We start from the raw sequence: 21303 nt of genomic DNA on the forward strand, positions 1-21303 counted from the left end.
AACTCCAAAGAAACACTTTAGACAAAAACACAAGCTAGATTACCTGATTAACATAGTGAATGAACTTATCCATCTGCCTAAACCATGAATTAGCATATTGATAACGGAAGTCTGTACCCATTGTCCACATAATGTGATTTGTTTTGGTCACATTAGCCTAGAAACAGGTAGAAAATTTATTTTGTATTTTCCATGATATACAAATACTCCATTTCAAACAACACAAAACCAACTAAAATATATGAATAAAAATAAAAGGTTTACTCTCAGAAATATACTGATTTGTCAAGCTTTTCAAAGGCCGTGGTGTTATAGATTCTTGAAAAAAGATACCTTGCAAAATTGTATTAAGACTTTAACTTAAGGCTACAAATTTGCTTTGGTTACATCTAACAAAAGTACAAAAGATGGATGTTATAAAATTAAAATGGGTAAATGTTTAGGTTAAAGGAAAATTGTTACAATTAATAGAAGCCGGATTCTTTTTAGGTAATTCATATTCTTTATCATCCATGCCTTTCGTTGAGTGATGAGAAAATATGTTGAGTTACAAGGAGATATTGTAATTATTAAAAGTGTGCTACTCTAAGATACTAGAAATCATTGTAATCATTACTCTAGAGGGTAGAGGTCTCTGCATATATTGGACTGATTTACATTGAATCAATTCAATCAAAGTCTTTTTTCCCCTTATATAGCTAGCCCTTTTCAAGTTGGTATAGATATCCCAATCTTAGGGGCTTTGCATCCGCATCTTACACATTGTCAGCTTAGCTACAACTCTTTTGTTTTAGCTCAAAATTTTGCTCATGACCTAAATTGTTTTGTAACTTTCTTTTTCTCTCATTGTGTTTTTCAGGATATTGCTACGGGGAGGATGATTAGAATTGTTAAGGAACAAGGACAGTTATATTCCCTTATAAAATTGAAAAGTGTTTGTACTTTAGTTAAGAACCTTTGAAAAATTCCTTGAATAATTGTGCACCTAACCTTGATGACCAACCTATTGCTTTGGGAAAACGAACATGGTTGTTGAGATGTAATGTTATTTTATTATTATCTCTTTTTGTGTGTACTCAACTTTAGGGTTAGGATTTGAGGTAAATGCCTTACCTCTTTTTGTAACCTCTATATTTACATCAATAAAGTACAACAATGTGGGTTGAATACACCATTTTCCTCTATCTTATTTATTCAAGTTGTTATCACATAGGGTACAATCATGCTCTATCTTCTCCTGCGTTATCACCACTATCAACATCATCGTTTACCATCGTCCAATGTTGTTCTATTGGAAGAAGTCAGGGTTAAGTACACCTCAGTGGACATGATGAAGCCAAGTTAACAATCGACCATCCAACATCATCAAGGATCAATCTACACACATCCGATTTTTGTGCATGTCCTCCACATGCCACCTTCCCATTGTCCAAACCACTTGGCAACATCTTTGTCTACTCTTTGGTCGTTTTTGTTGAGTTATGATAGGAACTCGGAAGGATTTGCCAGATTTTGAAAATTCGTGGGAAGCTCTATCAACAATCAAGGAGCATTTTCCTGATTTGCACATTGAGGGCAAGGTGCGTCTTGTGGAGGGGAGTGTTGATAGGAACCCGGAAATAGTTAGGCCCAAACACAAAAATATCTAAGGTAACAGAGAAGAAATGGCAAAGTAGGGGATCAAAATGACAGAAGAGAGAATGAGCAGAATCTTTCCATGTAACAAACTGCTAAGCTGGCACAGTAGGAAAGCAGCAATGTTGTACGGCTATAAGGCGTGGGAAGATAGTGGGGGAGGGGGAGGCTGGAATTGGTTGGGAATTAGGAGACTAGGCACTCTCTAAGTGTCTAGTGATATTTTTTACTTGTTTTACTGGTCTATATTTTCTTCCCTAAGATAACATACTGATGCAATCTTGTTTTCTTTACTAATAAAGTGATTATTCAGCTATAGTATGCTTTCTTATTTATGGTATCTATCAAGTTATAAGGAGATATTGTAATTATTACATATGGTATTGTAAGATACTAGTAATCATAATTATTATTCTAGAGGGTAGAGTTCCTTATATGTATCTTGTTGTATAAAATTATTTTGAATTAACTTTCCTATCATTGTAGCTAACCCTTTCAAGTCCTTCTTTAAGACGCATACTTTAGGTGTCAAAAAGATCATCTGGAAATTTTAAAATTACAAGTTCATAAAATACCTTTCCCACCAACACATATTTTGGCCTTCAATGTGAAAGGTAACAAATCAAAATCTACTACATTCCTAGTTTACTAACTAGAATTTAACTTGCATTCTTACACCTCCATTTAGCATTTGAGCTATCAATATAGAGATTTATATAAAAAAAAAAAAAAAAAAGCAAAAGAGGTTCAATTGTCAGCCAGATCTCACCTGAGCTAAGGCAGCATATACAAAATCGTTGACCCTTTCTTGAACATTATAGTCAAATAGTAGAATGTCATCCTTCAAATGGTCAAATAGAGAATTAAACATATTCTTCAAGTAAGTTTTAAATAAATAAACGAAGACTACCTGAATAGGAGGGGAAACATCATTTATCTCAAATGTAAAACCATCAGGAGGATCATAATGCCTAGGAAATATCCCAGTAAATATCTGCAACGAAGTGTACCCATAGGGATGATTCCTCTGAAGTACTTATATGAAGGGAAAAAACTCTAACTTCTAAGGAGAAACATAATCATTAGGGAACTAACTTGTGAAGAAGAACCAAGAGACTTGCAACCTTGCCAAATAACCTCAAGAGTCTTCTCCTTCAATCGCTTGGCTCTATCTTGGTAATCAATTCTAGCAAAAAAGAGAGAATCGAATCCTAGCTGCACCAAAGATACAATCACATAGGACTTGCAAATTCATAATGACATGCAACAACTTCAATATGATTGTGTGTGAATGACTTTAAACATAATAGTACAATTTTCAAGTGACCAGAAGTGAAATAAAGCATATTATGTTGGTAATTAGTACACATAATTGTCCAAATGGTTCAGTTATGATGAACATACCTCAGCACCAAGCAAGTAAGCCTGAACTGCAGAATGGCCAAATGGGTCAATCTGCCAACCAACTCTTGGAACCTTACCAAATTCCTCTTTGATAAATTGATGCCCAAGCGTGGTCTGGTCAATTAGATCAATGTAATGCGGGGTGGCCTCATCATGCATACACATACCCCCATTTCTTCAAAAACAGAATCAGGAACCAAAACAAAAAATAGCACAAGAATAAGAAATTACTAATCAGATTCAAAAGTCACTGACATAATATATGCCAGTTATAAATTAGGCAAAAACACTCTCCCAAATTAGACATGAATTAGAAAAGAAGTAGCTATTAACTAGCTTCAGGAAGAATAACTTAGGGTAGACACATTACATGAATTCCAACTGACCCGAGTTGACAAGCTCCTTGACCTTAATTTTCATTACTTTACTTTGCTGTCTCCACCATCTTTGGAAAAAAGCCTACCCATAAAAAAAATTAAAACTCAATTAAACCCACTAATCACTTAGTTCTTGCCATTTAAAATCCATCATGTAAAAAAATAAAACATCACAAAAAGCACAGGAAGGTACTATTATTTATTCCTGTACACAACTTCAAAACTCACTCACTCAGTTAAGCAATCTTAATACTTTCTCACTTCTTTCCTTTGTTGATGTATTTCACACATTATGCTTGCAACTAATTAAAAGATTCTCTCAAACCATCGTATTTTTTTCTTTATATGTATAATTAATATTTTAATCACTTCTTATTAAAATAAATTTTAATACTTTTTTTAAAAAACTGTCTCTAGTTAAAAACATATTTAATCATTATGCAAAGTCCTCATCATTAACCCAAAATATAGTTTATATATTCATAGACATATACTCCTTTTAATGCTTCATGAAAGAAAGAACTAATTACAATGCAGGAAAAAGATGCCCATGACATCAGCTAATAATCAATCCTGTAATTCTAAAGGAGGAGAACTTTGAACAACAAATGGCATGGACGCTAAAAGCACCCTGATAAGGATGTAGTTGGACAAAAGTATTCGAGTTTCTTCATAATTAAAATTAGTTTACACATAAGCTAATTTGTAAAATCTCTCTAATATAACTTCTTTAATTTTGGTTTTACTTGTAAATAAGCTAATTTTAACTTACAAAGCGCATTTTCACTTTTATCATCTAGAATTACTCAGAAAGAAATTTGTCCAAACATGAGTCTCTTTGGACCAGCTCATATTAATTCGTAGAATTTCTCACATATAACTTCTCAAGTATTTATTTTTAACAAATTAATTTTAGTCATTCAGATTTATCATTATATTCGTCTCTTATAAAATTCTTTACAAAAAAGTTCATCCAAAATAAAAGCACCGCAGTGCAATGCAACTGAAATACCATATATGATCAATTACCATCTCAACATATATGAACTTGCGATTCTTGTCCTCCAAGAGCGAGGATATCACAGAATCCAGCACGTTCTGCACACATGCACCCTGCAACCACAACTCACCTCAACTAATTGTTCATATTACAATTCCTAACTTTGCAGAGAAAATTAATAATACTAAATTATAACAAAAGAAAAGACAGACCCGAATGGAGTTGTTGGCCCCAACGTAGTACTGATCGACGGTCTTGAGCCAGCCAACATCGTCGTGGGAGTGAGGTACCAAGTGCACGTTTATTTTGTCTGGTACTATCCTCTGCGTCGTATTGTATTCTATGTACTCTGATTCCACAACCCAAATCGCCGCCACCAAAAGGGCGAATACCACTGCCGCACTGATCATCGCTGCTGCTACCATTTTAGCACTGATTTTGGCTATATGTACTGAGAGTTTTGTTTCATGGTTAATGAATTAAGTAAATGTGGAGTGCAAGGAAAGGCACAAGGGCCCTAAGTGAATAATTAACTGTCTTTCTCAAGGAAAAATACTTCTTTGGATGTACAGACCTGAGTGGATAAGCTTTCATAAAAGTTGAAAATAAAAAGAATAACCAGGGGAAGGAATAAAATCCAGTAAAAAAAAAGTAAATTTGAATGTATAATCTGATGTATAAATAAAATTGAGTGAAATAGATAATTATGATGTAATTTGAATAGAAATTTAAAATTTTATAAAAATTTTACTCAATTTAAATTTATATTTTAATATTTATAAATTGGTTTAATTACTTAGATAATCTTCACTTTTACGATAGTGTGTTACTTGGTTTCCGTTTTTTAAAAAGTGTCAATTTCATTTGTAATTGAGTTAACGTGTATCAATCAAATTCATTACGTTAATTATCTAGTAACATATTGACTTAATAATGATGTGACAAAACACATTTGCAACCTGTAAGTCATGAAAGTTTTTTAGTATAAAAATTCGATATTAGGATTTAGGAAAAAGATTATCCAAGTTTTGAAGCACCTCGGGCCTCCACCACCACCACGTCGGAGTCGGAGTCGGAGTGGAATTGGAGTTCCCCAACAACACCTACACCTATGACATGAGATTCCTTTCATCTACAACACATAATATTTAAACTTGGTAGGTGCAGCTAATTTATCTAAGGTTTAATGTCATCCTTATTTTTGTTCAGAATCTCAAATAGAACATTTTTCTTTAGCATATCAATTGGGTCTTTATTTTTGTAAAATTGAATCAAATAGGATATTTTTGTCAAATTAATCGGCGTTAAATAGGGCATGTTGACTGTGTAATTTTTTGTTACGTGGCATTAAAAAGAGACTGAACTTTTTTTTACTTTTAAATTAAAAAATAGAGTTTAAAATGAGGGCAAAGTTGGGAAAGCCCATTTAAGAATTTAGGTCTTTTTATTTATAATTGAAAAAAAGAAATTGATTAGGGATACAAACTTTTTTAAAGTAGAATTAATTAAATTCAATTACAGAAAGTCTCACTCTCTTTGCTACGACGAGAAATCTAACCCAAAACAATCCAGAAATGCTCTACCCATAGGCAGAAACAATACGCAAATCACCAATTCAATTCGAATAAAAAACCAATTACACTAGAAATCCCTAATTTCCCAATTTCAGCAAACCCTAATCCCCAAAATCAGAGAACAACAGGAACCCTAAACCCAAACTCGATACTGCCGCTGCTTTCTCCAAATCACGGCGTCATTGCCCTTACGCCGCAAACCGCCAAGATCTCTTTCCCCTGTAAGACGAAACAGAAACGGAAAGGAGGAGGAAGCCTCCCTCTTGCGCCGCGACCCAAAACGGAGAGGAGAAAGTAAACCTCCGCCACGACATCTCTGTTGAACCTGACCCTTCTCTCCCTACGAGGAAGCGCTAAAGGATAGAGGAAATAAGGGTTCTATTTGAATCGCGCCATCACTGCACCGTTGGCGACGCCCTCGTCGTGCACTTGCCGCCATCGTAGCGTCATAGATGATTCTCCAGGTCGGTTGCCTACGAGATTGAGGAATGGTTCAAAGTTGAACCCAAAGTTTAGACCCTTGTTTAGGATCTCTGTAAAGTGACCCTCCATTAACAAAAAACAAGGAAATTTTAATTTTATTTAAACTTACCAAATCTGATGCAGAAACTAATTAGGAATAGAAATTAGCATTAAATAAAAAAATCATTTCATTAATTAATCTTAATTCTACTTTAAAAAAGTTTGTATCCCTAATCAATTTCTTTTTTTCAATTATAAATAAAAAGACCTAAATTCCTAAATGGGGCTTTCCCAACTTTCCCCTCACTTTAAACTCTATTTTTTAATTCGAAAATTAAAAAAAAAAGTTCAGTCACTTTTTAATGCCATGTAACAAAAAACTACACAGTCAACATACCCTATTTAACGCCGTGTGATCAATTTGACAAAAAGGTTCTATTTGATTCAATTTTACAAAAATAAGGACCCAATTGAGATGTCAAAAAAGAAAGGGTCCTATTTGAGATTCTGAACAAAAATAGGGACCTATTGAGACATTAAACATTTATCTAAAAAACAAATCAAGTCATTGTTTCTCATACTTTTATAGACATAGAATGAATGAGTTTATCATCATCTCCGTGTAATATTGTTTCATTCTCTTTCTTTTACAGTGAAGCAATTTGAACCAAAATTCACTTTTGCAAACACTCATATGACCACCATGATCAACACCATCTTCACAATTTCTTCTTTGAACAATATCCAATGAGCTACACTTACTCTTTGAACTAGATTGAGATGTTGCGTATGTGGACCTTCATGATATTGTTTTTGCTACCATGGAACGCCATAGAGGATTGCATCAAAGATTAATATCGTGATGATGAAGAAGACTCTATGAGACACCTTTTGTAGTATTGTGATTTTCCTTTCCTTCTTCCTTCTTCCCCTTTTCCTTTTTTGGGCAAAGACGGGAAACCCTAACCCCAATTTTGTTTCTCTTCTTCTTTGTTCGAAATCTCAATTTCACTTCTCTTCTTCTCTATTCAAAATCCTCAATTGTGTTTTTCTTCTTCTCTGTTCAAAATCCCCAATTGAGTTTTTCTTCTTCTATGTTTAAAACCCCAAATTAAGCTTCTCTTCTTATATGTTCGAAATCCCCAAATTCATGAACTCTTCTTCTCTATCCCTAATTTCATAAACAATTGGTCGAGTCGGACACAGATAGTGCCTATCCACAACTCGATCCGCCGGATAAAATTGTATCTGTTATCCGTGCGGGTACCCGTTAAGAAAATACCCGCGAGTATTTTAAAACCTGCGGATACCCGCAAAAAATAAAACAAAACATATTTTATACAATTTTTAAAATAAAATTTAAATAAAATTACAAAAAATATATATAATATAATATAAATTAAATTAAATATAAATTAAAACTTAATTTTAATTAAATTTAGCCTAATAAAATATAGTTTAAATTTATTTTTAATTAAATTTAATTAAAAAATATATAAATTAATTTTTTATTATTTTTTCGGGTAACGAGTACCTGCGGGTCGAGTAGTATACTACCCGTACCTGACCCATTTAGAAGCGGGTATTAAAATACCATTTACCCGTTACCCGCGGGTAGTAAATATTCATGGATAGTAACTACCTGCGGACAGTAACTACTTGCAGATAGTAACTACCTGCTGTGGATTTTACCCGCAGATATCTGTGCCCACAGATTTTTTGCCTTCCCTAGTCATGACACATAAAAATACCCAGCACAGCATAACTAAGGGTCAACATTAATTAGGGATGACAATGGGTCGGATCGGACACGGATAGTGTGATACCCGAACCCGACCCGCATGAAAAAAATGTACTTGTTACCCGCCCCGCTACTCGTCGGGTACCCGCATAAAAAAAAACCGGCGAATTTTTACCAACCTGCAGATATCCGTTGGATACCCGTTAACAATGTGTATTATTATCCAAGCCCAAATTCTGACCCAAACTCTATTTTCCTTTCTTTTCCAAAACTTATAAACCCTAAATCTTCACTTCAAAACTCAGATCTACACCAAAACATTCCAGATCTGCACAAAAACATCTCAGATCTACACTTAAGGATCTGAGATCTGCACCAAAAGATCTCAAATCTACACTAAAGGATCTCAGATCTGCACCAAAGCATCTCAGATTTGCACAAAAGCATCTCATATCTGCCTCTCGTCGTCGTCTCCTCGTGTTATCGACCACTCCCGATGTGGTTCAGTCTCTCAAGCTCTGCGAACAAGATCACCTACTACTGGCTGGCTCCACCGCTGGCCGTGGACGGAACCGTGAATGGTGGAAGAGGAAGCTACAAATGTTGCGACAGTGGCAACGTGAGGTCCTTGCGACGTCGTTGGAGACGGTGATTCTTGTTGTTGGTAGGTGGTAGAAAGAAGAAGGGAAAGGAAGTTTGAGAGAGAAGAAGAAAGAAGAAGGGAAGGAAGTTTGAGATAGAAGAAGAAAGAATAAGAAGGGAGCCCAAAGGAAAATTAATTTGATTGGACCCTTTACTTCCTCTGCACCGTAACAGAGGCAAAATTAAAAACAAATACTTTAACTTATTTTCTAATTTCATAAAAAAGTAATGGGTAAAATTGGAATTTCGCTTTTTAAACGGTTAACGAATACCCGCGAGTACGAATAATGTGATATCCGAACCCAACCCGTTAACGAGTAGGTATTAAATTACCCGCTACCCGCGAATACTAAATACCCGCAACGAATTTTGTCCGCAGATACCCGCGCCTACGAGTTTTATTATCATCCCTAACGTTAACAATTTAAACGCAATAAACAAAAATGGACTTAATTAATGCACATAATATTACCTGTAAAGACCATTCAAGCAATTAAACCAAATTTATAAAGATATTTTAAATTTTTATTTTAATATAATATTTTGTTGAAATTTAATAATAAATTATATAAAGTAATAGATTGTAATCATCATTAAAATTATGAAAACACGTGCGTTGTATATGTTATTTTCTTTTTATGATAATAAAAAGTAATAAAATTATTATTATTTTATTATTATTATAATTATAAAATTAAATATAAGTAACCTTCATAATTTTATTGTAAATTTTATTTCTTTGTTTTTTAGGTAATTTTATAATTAAAAAATAGTTAAATTTTAAAAAAAAAGTCAAATAAAAAAACGGTTACACTTTAGAAAAACAATTACTTGAAAACTAAAATTAACAAAATAATTATTTTAGTTTATAAAAATTATTTAAAGGATAAAATTAGAAAATAAATGTTGCACCATATAACTGTTTAGTCTACATACCCGAATGGTTAACTCTCCCACAACAATGAACTATATCAAACCTTTTCACCAATTATCCTTTAATTTGTAATCGGTCGGTCACCAATATGAGGCCAAACGATCGATAAGGCACATATAAAATCATTTTCAAAAAGTCAACATGTTTAGTAAAGTAAAATATACTTATGGACTCTTGCACCGTAATTGAGAAAACTCTAATTAAAAGCCTACTTCAAAACTTATAAATACATAGGTAAGGTAAGGAAGTAGGTAATTGCATTTATTATGAAATTAAGATTGTACTGTGATAACCGATCAGATTCATTAATTAACTGAAGCGTCGAAGTATCTTTGATAGGTATACCCCCACTTGGCTTGAAGATAAAACAAAGAGTATTGATAACAACAATAATCAGAATTGAAGGCGACGCAGAAAGAGTAGTAATTAAGTGTAGAGGAATAGTTCTTGACCCCATTATCCGAAATATTTTGGCCCCACTATGGGGCCACAGAATGAGCAAACAAACTCAATGGTGACCACGAGAAACATGAGGCAAACAACGAGATCCTTTGGAGTCGATAGAGGAAATGTAAAGACAAATCCAGGAGATGCGAAGGAGGCACGAAGCTGAGATAGTCGTACTAAGGGTTGAGCACGTCGTCGACTGTCAAGAGCAATCGGCACAACACTCGGTGCCACTCATCCCCACACCCTCGAAGAACAATAGTCAAGCTGAAGGACTGAGCAGGATCGATAAGGAGATGAGCACCGCGACTACTAAGACGACCCTTTATGTCCTGACCGTGTAGGCTGAAGGCTTGTTACCCTTCACTACAATCTTTATGGAAGCACCGATGCCCGAGAAGTCCACACCTCCTACATTCGAGAAGTATGACGGGTCTACCGACCCGAACGATCATCTTTTCTCGTTCATGAACACAATGACGTTCTACTCTTCAAGTGATCCACTATGGTGTCGAGAGTTCTCTTTATAATTAAAGGGAGAGGCGTTGGTATGGTACAACACCCTGCCCCCGAACACATTGGACTATTTTGCCACCGTTCAATCTCTTTTTAGCAAGCAATATACTTCGAGTCACATCCAAAGTCTAACACACCTTACGATGATCAGTACTAAGCAAGGGAAGGACGAATTGTTAAAGGACTTCATATGGAACGATATAACAATACCACTCGACAGGTGAGAGATGTTAGTCAGAAGTTCATCCTCAACAACCTGTTGACTGCACTAAAGGCAGAGCCGTTCGTGGACAGTTATATGGTGCACCATATAATCGTCTGGTCTACGTACCCGAATGATCAACTATCCCACAACATTGAACCATCTCAAACCCCTTCACCAGTTAACCGGTTGGTAAGGCCAATATAAAACCATCTTCACAAAGCTAACATGTTTAGCAAAGTAAAGCATATCTATGGACTCTTTGACCGTAATTGGGTCAACCCTAATTAAAAGCCCACTTTGAAACCTATAAATATAGAGGTAATGTAAAAATGTAGATGATTGCATTTATTTTGAAATTAATACGGTATTATGATAATCGATTGGATTCATTAACTAACTTAAGCATTAGAGTGTCTTTAACAAGTATATCCCGCTCGATTAAAAGATCAAACAAAAAAAATTAATAATAACAATAACTGGAATCAAATGCAACGCAGAAAAACCAGTAAGGAATAGTTCTATACTCCTCATCCAAAACAAATGTATACACAAAATTTCCTTTTATATATATATATATATATATATATATATATATATATATATTCATGGATTATTTATGTAATATTTTTTAGTTAAAAATTTACTATATTTATATTATCTATTAAACAAAATAATTATTATAACTTTGTAATTTGAAAAACTATCAAATAAACCTGTAATTTAAACAATCTACATCGAATTAATTTAATAAATTAAATAATTAAATATAAAATTTAAAATATTAAATTTGAGTTATATTAAATTGGATGTAAATCCAATCCAATCGTATTGATATTTAAATTTAAAAATAACTATTTATTAGTTAAAATTAATTTATATAAATTAAAATATTTGAAAATTATTTTGTGTAATGTTTCAAATATTTATTTTTAATTTAGACATAGGATATTGTTATTTTTAATGATAATTTTATTTATTAAAAATTTATTCTATTTTTATTTATATATATTTTTTATAAAGATTTTAATTTATGATTTTGATATCATATATTAAAAAATAGATATTTAATTTTATAAAATCAACTTAAAATATGAAATTTTCACTTAATTATATATTATAAGTAAATCTTATATCTACTTAACTTATGACAATTTATCGATAAGTTTCTCGATAGAATCTTATTATTGTTTAGTTAAGAAATAAATAGTCTTTGTCTTTTTTAGCTTATTTGCATCTTTCTGTTAGAGACCATTACGTTCAGTATTAAGCTTAGATGCAATTATATACTTAAAACTTAAATTTAATATAATATTATTGGAAAGAAGTGTTGTATCTATGAATTGAAAAGTGTAGTAACTTTAGAAATTGAGCTAATCTTTCTGAGAGATGAAAGTTGAGTTGTCCGTTAAGAAATAAGAAGAGATCATAATACAGAACAAATAGTCAAATTAAAAAGAGTTTTGTATTAGAATAAATATATATTAAAATATAAAATAATAAATGAGTATTTCGTCATGTATTTGTATGGTGTTGGACCTCCTAAAATAAAGGCTTAAATAATCAATAACATAAATTTAATTACACAAATAATTGAAAAATATATCACATTTTTTATTAATTGTTTATTCGAGTTATTCCAATATAGATAAGTACTTTGCCAACCATATTAATATATGATTATATTTCTAAGTTGCACGAAGGTAGGTGGCTACATATGCCCCTAAGCTTGTGGTTTTGTAAGTGAAATCAATTTCTTGGATGAACAAGCTTTTATTATATCAATTGATTATAGATCGACTTTGTTCAGTTAACTATGCGGTTAAATTTTTAGTACCATCCTTTTAAAGGTAGATGCTTCGTGAACCTTTCATTTGAGCTTATTTAATTCAACTCTTACATGTTGAATGCTTTTTTATGACAAATGTTAACCAAACAGTGATTTCCAACGTTCATTTATTTCAACATTAATTTGTGACATTGTAATATTTAGATTGTTTTTTTGTTTAAAAATAAATTTAGAGAGATTTTTTAATAAATTTAAAAGTAAAGTTTATATTGTTTTTTTAAAAAATTTGAAAGTAAAAGTCAATAAATTTAAAAATAAAGTTTGTGAATAATTTGATTAACATGTTAAATAAAAAAATATTTTAATAATTATACTATTGTTAAAAATAATATAAAATAATTTTTGGATTAGTTTAAATTAATTTTTAAAAAGGATGTTAACGAATAATTTTGAAAAAATAAAGTTAATAATTGTAATAAATGACGAAAACAGAAAATAAAACTTTAAAAACACAATGAGGTGCACTAGATGAAAGTTTTTATGATGGAGAAAAGGAATAAGTTGATAAAGAGATTACTAATAAGATGGAAGCAATTGTTTCAGCTAATGATATTTTCAGAAATGTTATTGCCCCTACTTTAAAAGCAATGAGAATCGGTTTAATCCATAGCAGAATTGATTCCCCACATGCATGATTCACATAGAATTGGTTCGAGAACTGATTCCTCTCTTGACGGGCAAGTGTTTCAACTCTTATGAGATAATAATGTTGGCAAGTTGTATGAAGATCACCTCGTTAAGATCAGATAATCTAATTAACCACCCCAAATTACCCAATCTATAAAATCATCTAATGATTTTAATGATAAAAAACACTCTAAATAATATGAATTAATATTACATAATTTTTTTTAACATGTGTGTTTGTGTAGTCGAAGGATCCTTAGGCAAGTTTGCTTTTGTCCTATATTATATGCCTTTAAAGACCTTATCTAATGTTCTATCAGACGACGTATGATATAAAATTCCATTATAATAAAATCAATTGTAATGGTAAATATTTTCCAGACTAAGTTAAAATTCTTTTCGAACGGCTAGTTTGATGAATTGGTGTTAATGAAATCAACGTATGTATGATAAACTCTTTTGAAAACAAATAATCTTATGCGTGTTGGGAATTCAAGTGTGAGTCCAAGTCTCACATTGAATATAAATGAGAAAGTAGAACAATATATAAAGGTGAAAGAGAAAAAATTTGAAGATTATTATCCTTTCATTTTTTATTAAACATGTTAGTAGTTTATTTTGGAATATATATATATATATATATATATATATATATATATCAAGCACTTTAATTTGGTGTTTTGGTCGTTTCATTGAATGATTTGTTTAGATATACGTTGAATGACTTTGATCTAATGTCCTAGTTCTTTAATTTGAACGACATATCTATTTGAATATAATTATTGAGAATCACTGTTGATTCTCTTAACTGTCTTTCAACAGTTATCTGTCCTCCATGGAACCCTATATATATAGGGTTCCTTTCCCCTTTTTCAATTAATGTCATTGTATACAGTTTTTGACAATATTAACAGAATAAAGAAAGAATTAGTTTACGTTACTCACCGTTTTTCAGATCTACACTTTCTTCTTCTTGATCTCCGGCCACCACCGCCTCGGATCACCGTCGAGGGAGCCACCGGTCCCTTCTCCATCCATCGCCTCTCGTTCTCTGTATCGCTTTTCTCTCTCTTTCAATCTTCCCTCTTTCCGCATTATGCCACGCACGCAATCCACTATCAGATTAATATGCCACATGGGCCAGCAGAGGAATTGGGCCATCAATGTTGTAAGTGCACAGTGCTGGGCTTGTTTCAATATGGTATCAGAGCAGATCTAAGTGCCTGCTCTGCTTCCGTTCATCCCTCTGATCGTTCTTGACTTTTCTTTGGCCCTCTTGGTGGTTTCTTTATTCCACCATGGATCAATTTGAACCAGCAACTAACCCAGCCAGTCCCTACTATTTGCACCCAGGAGAAAATCCTGGGCTCACTCTAATCACTCAAGTGTTAAACGAAAATAATTACTCATCCTGGAGTAGGAGCTTAAGGAGAGCCTTACTGTCAAAGAATAAACTGAAGTTTATTGATGGTTCCATAAAAAGACTTCAAGAAAGTGACCCTGCTTATGACGCCTGGGAAAGATGCAACGTTATGATCTTATCCTGGATAACGAAAACTTTATCCCCCCACATTGCCGAAAGTGTGATTTACATTGAGGAGGCTAAAGAGCTATGGGATGAGCTCAAAGAAAGGTTTTCTAAGGGAGATTACTTCAAAATCTCTGACTTACTGCAAGAAATACATTCCATTCGACAAGGTGAAAGGGGGGTGAGTCAATTTTTCACAGATTTAAAAATATTGTGGGAAGAACTTGAGTCTTTAAGGCCTATACCCACTTGCACTTGTGCCACTCCTTGCAGCTGCGATTTATCCAAAATTTCTTTGAAATACAGAGAAGCTGAACATGTAATATGCTTTCTGAAAGGTTTAAACGATTCTTACAATACTGTCAAGATGCAGATACTCTTGATGGACCCTCTTCCCAACGTTAACCGTGTCTTTTCTCTCATTATCCAACAAGAAAGGCAAGAAAAACAAATCTCTACAGAGGCTAAAACTCTAGCTAATGTTGCAGGAAGAAATAGTCAATGGAAACCAGACCAGAATTGGAAAAATCAAGGAAGAAGTGCTGAGAACCAAGGAAGGGGAACTGATTTTCGTGGTCAAGGCAGAGGAAGGGGAAGAAATCCCAATTATGGGAAACAATGTTCTTACTGTAACAAAATGAATCATACCATAGATGAATGTTATTCCAAACACGGATATCCTCCTTGGTACAAAAAGGAAGACAAAAGAAATGAATGGTCGAGTGCAAATGCTTGCCAGAACAGCAATGACTCTGAAGAAACCCAGAAAATTCAAAAAACTAGCAATGGAAACAATTTCAGTTCTCTCACACCAGAACAGATGCACAAACTCCTCAAAATGATAGACAGAATAGATGAAACCCCCACACACAACATCAATCAGGTTCAAAGAAATGAAACTGAGAATGAACAAGGTATATTTTCTTGGATTGTTGATACTGGTGCTACTGACCATGTTACTCACAGTAAAAACAATTTTATTACCTTCTACAAGATCAAACCAATTTCTATAAAACTACCAAATAACACTATACTAATTGCTGAACATGTTGGAACTGTACAGTTTGCCAAAGATTTTACTATTTTCAATGTTCTCTATATACCAGATTTCTGCTTTAATTTGATATATGTGCAAAGACTTATCAAGGATATGAATTGCAGCCTAACTTTCTCTTCTAAGCATTGTCAGATCAAGGAAAATCATACTTTGAGGACGATTGGATATGCTAAATCATGGAATGGGCTCTACTACCTACAAGTTCTACCTAAACCTATTCAAAGCAATACCTCAAAATGTAACGCCCCGGCAACTCACAGGGACCATCGACTGCCCCCACAGATCACCAGCAGGCTTTCCAGTGTGCTTTGTCCTCACTCGCACACTTTCCAGGAAAACTTCCCGGAAGGTCACCCATCCCAGAATTACTCCAGGCCAAGCACGCTTAACCATGGAGTTCTTATGAGTCAGGCTACCGAAAAGCAAATGCATTTTTGGTGATATGAGTAGCCAAATCAATTCCTTTAAGCTATCCTTCAACCGTATAGTCCCATACCTATACAGTCTCCAGATCCCTCTCATTCCGGTGTATGTTCGATTCGTCCATGTACCCCTTCCACCCGAAGCTGCCAGGAGCCGCTCCTTGTCCACCAGGCTTTCCAGTGTGCTTTGTCCTCACTCGCACACTTTCCAGGAAAACTTCCCGGAAGGTCACCCATCCCAGAATTACTCCAGGCCAAGCACGCTTAACCATGGAGTTCTTATGAGTCAGGCTACCGAAAAGCAAATGCATTTTTGGTGATATGAGTAGCCAAATCAATTCCTTTAAGCTATCCTTCAACCGTATAGTCCCATACCTATACAGTCTCCAGATCCCTCTCATTCCGGTGTATGTTCGATTCGTCCATGTACCCCTTCCACCCGAAGCTGCCAGGAGCCGCTCCTTGTCTGTGCCCCCTGCACCATGCTTCTTGCACCGGCGTCACTCCCCGCCCTCGTCTCCGTGCCCGGGTGTCACACAAAAGGTGTTTTCTCTTGTAAGAATGTTGATGATAACCTGTGGCATCTTAGACTAGGACACCCAGGACATAGAACAATGAAGCACATATGTGAAAGTTTTTCATATATCAAAGCTGATGAAAATTTTGTTTGTGATACTTGCCATTTTGCCAAACAACACAAGTTACCTTTCCCTAAGAGTATTTCTGCTACTAATGAAAGTTTTGAAATTATACACTGTGACATATGGGGACCTCTAAATACTATTTCTGTTCATGGTCATAGATATTTCCTCACAATTGTAGATGACTATACTAGACATACGTGGATTTTCCTAATGAACAACAAAGGACAAACAAGAGATTTATTACAAAATTTTGTGATTAAAATCAAGAACCAATTTAATAAAATGATTAAGAACATCAGATCTGATAATGGACCAGAGTTTAAATGTGAAAGTTTCTATAATCTTCATGGTATTAATCATCAAACCAGCTGTGTTGAGACACCTCAACAAAATTCTATTGTTGAAAGAAAACATCGTCATATACTTAATGTTACACGCAGTCTTATTTTTCAATCAAACATACCTAAGGCTTATTGGTCATATGTTGTTGGGCACGCTGTTTTCTTAATAAATAGAATGCCTTCACATATTCTCAACAACAAAACTCCCTATGACATGCTCTATGATAAATCTCCTGCTTATATAGATCTTAAGGTTTTTGGATGTCTATGCTTTGCTTCTACTCTTGAAAATAGCAGAAACAAACTTGATTCCAGAGCTAGGAAAGGTGTTTTTCTAGGTTATAAGAATGGTGTCAAAGGTTATACTGTTTTAGATTTAAATACTAAAGAGTTGTTCATAAGCAGAAATGTTATCTTTTATGAAAATGTCTTTCCTTACACAACATGCAAGAAGACAGACAAGACAATGCCAGCAATGAAGAGAAAACTTAATCTCTCAATGATCTTCTAAAGGACTCTTATCCTTTGACTGAAGATAGAAATGATGAGTTTGATGACCAGGAAAGACAGGAACAAGCCTCTGTTAACAGAGACAACAATGACAACACTGAAGATCAAGAGAATCATATAAGCAGAAGATCCAACAGGCCTAGAAAGACTCCTGACTACCTAAAAGACTATGTCCATCAGGTTCATCAATCTTTATCCATTAAAAATACTTTTAAAACTGCCTATCCTATAAATAACGTGTTAAATTGCAACAATCTGTCTGCGAAATACTCAAAATACATCATGACTATTACTAATAACAAAGAACCCCAATCTTATACTGAAGCTAAAACCAAGGCTGAATGGATAGAAGCTATGGATAAAGAAATCAAAGCCTTAGAAGAAAATAAAACTTGGATCCTAACTCAATTACCCCCTGGAAAATTCCCCATAGGGTGCAAATGGGTGTACAAAATTAAATACAGAGCGGATGGTAGTATTGAGAGACATAAAGCCCGATTAGTTGCCAAGGGTTATACCCAACAGGAAGGAATAGACTATCTTGACACATTTGCCCCTGTAGCTAAGCTTACTACTGTTAGACTTCTTATTGCTCTTGCTGCCTCCAATAATTGGTTTTTACAACAACTTGATGTTGATAATGCTTTCCTACATGGAGATTTGAATGAAGAAGTGTATATGCAATTACCTCCAGGTATGGACACTAGTAAAGAAGGTTTGGTTTGTAAGCTAACTAAGTCTTTATATGGTTTAAAGCAAGCCAGTAGGCAGTGGTTTGAGAAGTTATCTGCCTTTCTTATATCTGTGAATTACAGTCAATCCAAATCTGATCACTCATTGTTTACCAAAAGAACTGCTACTGCTTTTACTGCTCTTCTTGTATATGTGGATGATATTGTGTTAGCAGGAAATTCTATGGAAGAAATTAACTACATTAAAGACCTTTTGCACAAAAGGTTTCGTATTAAAAACCTTGGAGAACTTAAATACTTCCTTGGACTTGAAGTGGCAAGATCCAAGAAGGGAATTCATCTGTGTTAGAGGAAGTATGCCCTGGACATACTTGAGGAAACAGGGATGCAAGGTTGCAAGCCTTCTTCTACTCCCTTTCTAAAGGACACCAGCACTCTATACAAAGAGGACAACTATCTGAGTGATCCTGAATCTTATAGAAGATTGATAGGGAAGTTACTCTACCTTACTAATAATAGGCCAGATTTATGTTTTATTGTCAATCTTCTTAGCCAATTTATGCAAAAACCCACTCATTATCATTATCAAGCTGTTCAACATATACTAAGATATATAAAGTCCTCACCCTCTGAAGGTTTATTCTTTGCAGCTGAATCTCCCAAAAAACTAAAGGCTTTTAGCGACTCCGACTGGGCCACTTGTCCTAACACAAGGAGATCCACTACGGGCTTTTGTGTTTTTCTTGGATCATCACTCGTTTCCTGGAAATCTAAGAAGCAGAAGACTGTTTCCAGATCTTCCACTGAAGCTGAATACAGGGCTCTTGCTGCCACTGTATGCGAAATACAGTGGCTCCATTATCTATTACAAGACCTTCAAATTGAAGAATCTGGGGTTCCTGTTTTGTATTGCGACAACAAATCGGCTCGCCATATAGCCCACAACCAAAGTTTCCACGAACGAACCAAGCACATAGAGCTTGATTGTCACGTGGTCCGTGAAAAACTCCAGGAGCGACTCTTACATCTTCTCCCCGTCCGATCCAAAGAACAACTTGCTGATATCTTTACGAAATTTCCGCATCGCGTCAAGTTTGGAACCATTATTCCCAAGCTTGGACTGGTTAACATACATTGTCCAGCTTGAGGGGAGGCTATTGAGAATCACTGTTGATTCTCTTAACTGTCTTTCAACAGTTATCTGTCCTCCATGGAACCCTATATATATAGGGTTCCTTTCCCCTTTTTCAATTAATGTCATTGTATACAGTTTTTGACAATATTAACAGAATAAAGAAAGAATTAGTTTACGTTACTCACCGTTTTTCAGATCTACACTTTCTTCTTCTTGATCTCCGGCCACCACCGCCTCGGATCACCGTCGAGGGAGCCACCGGTCCCTTCTCCATCCATCGCCTCTCGTTCTCTGTATCGCTTTTCTCTCTCTTTCAATCTTCCCTCTTTCCGCATTATGCCACGCACGCAATCCACTATCAGATTAATATGCCACATGGGCCAGCAGAGGAATTGGGCCATCAATGTTGTAAGTGCACAGTGCTGGGCTTGTTTCAATAATAATGTCATAGTTTAGATATCATTAAGTCAATGTGACATCTCTAAGAAAAGTTATGATTTTATTTAAGAACATATCACGTTGAAACCTTACTAGAAAAAACCATTAGTAGTAAAACCCAAGCTAAAGAAAAATAATACATCATGCTTTACAATAATTTGAATAAACTATATCACATTTTAAGTGTGATGCATTTGAAGTCCTTGATAAAAGTTTGTCAAATAATTCTCCAAACATATAATCAAAGGTTGTACTAAGAATTTTAAACTTATTTCAAAATAAATTAACACAAACAATAGATTTAGAAGTTAAACAAATGTTTATACAAAACAATAATATTTGTCATAATAGAGGAAAATGAGATTATTAAGATATAGCAATTCACTCATTATTAGACTTGTGTCTATATATGAGTTATTGGACTTGAAAAGAGAGACTCAAGTCTCCAGTGAAGATGTTTTAATTATTATGTTTCAAGAAGAATATGTTGAAAATGCATTTATAGAGTTTTAGCTTTCATTGTATATTGATTGAGCATTTCATGTAAGGTTTTAGTTTGTACACAACCTATACTAAAACCAATTAAAAGAAAAATATTTTATACGGTTTAAAATGTGAGAAAAATGTTTTATGGATTTTTAACCAATAAATTTTCAAGAAATTGATTAAATGGTTCACAAAAGGTTTCTGAAGAAGATAATCAATTACCAATTTAGTTAATCAATTAAATCAAAGAGCTTATTTAAGTGTTATCAATGGTCTAAACAATTAAAAGATTAAAATCTTGTATAATCAATTAACTTCTTTTTTTCTAATAAATACAAAGCAAATCTAATCAACTAGTCATAATCAATTAAAACATTAAAACATAAAGCGTCGTATTTGTTTTTCAAATTCCAGTTAGAATAATTGATTAAATACTTGGAATAACTAACTAAATAAGTCTAAACTTTCTTTAAGAAACGTTTTCTTAACTAAATAGAATCTTGGTCTCATTCTTGAAATAATTAATACTATTGAGAAACAAAAATTCTATTAAGATTGTTTGAGCTATTTTCATTTTCCAAGAGTGCTTTCAAATTTTTCTTTGAGAATCAAAGGTTGTGTTGTGTTGACTGTATCCAGC

General features: G+C 33.9%; 1 protein-coding gene across 2 annotated transcripts in view; it reads right to left on the bottom strand.

Moving 5' to 3' along the window:
* LOC108328905 (alpha-mannosidase At3g26720) overlaps positions 1–4959 on the bottom strand; it is a 30814-nt gene extending 25855 nt beyond the window's left edge. The window contains exons 1-8 of one of the 2 annotated variants that reach the window (XM_017562805.2): positions 4629–4959; positions 4446–4529; positions 3410–3498; positions 3040–3214; positions 2731–2850; positions 2546–2629; positions 2405–2476; positions 44–157 (exon numbers count right to left, since the gene is read on the bottom strand). In XM_017562805.2, the coding sequence (XP_017418294.1) occupies positions 44–157; positions 2405–2476; positions 2546–2629; positions 2731–2850; positions 3040–3214; positions 3410–3498; positions 4446–4529; positions 4629–4841 (951 nt within the window). In that variant the 5' untranslated portion in view covers positions 4842–4959. The remainder of the gene's footprint in view (positions 1–43; positions 158–2404; positions 2477–2545; positions 2630–2730; positions 2851–3039; positions 3215–3409; positions 3499–4445; positions 4530–4628) is intronic. The other variant, XM_017562804.2, reaches the window with a different exon arrangement.
* Positions 4960–21303: the final 16344 nt, after the last annotated feature.

The sequence above is a fragment of the Vigna angularis genome, chromosome 2 (genome assembly GCF_016808095.1).
Source record: "Vigna angularis cultivar LongXiaoDou No.4 chromosome 2, ASM1680809v1, whole genome shotgun sequence".
NCBI classification, from domain to species: Eukaryota; Viridiplantae; Streptophyta; class Magnoliopsida; order Fabales; family Fabaceae; genus Vigna; species Vigna angularis.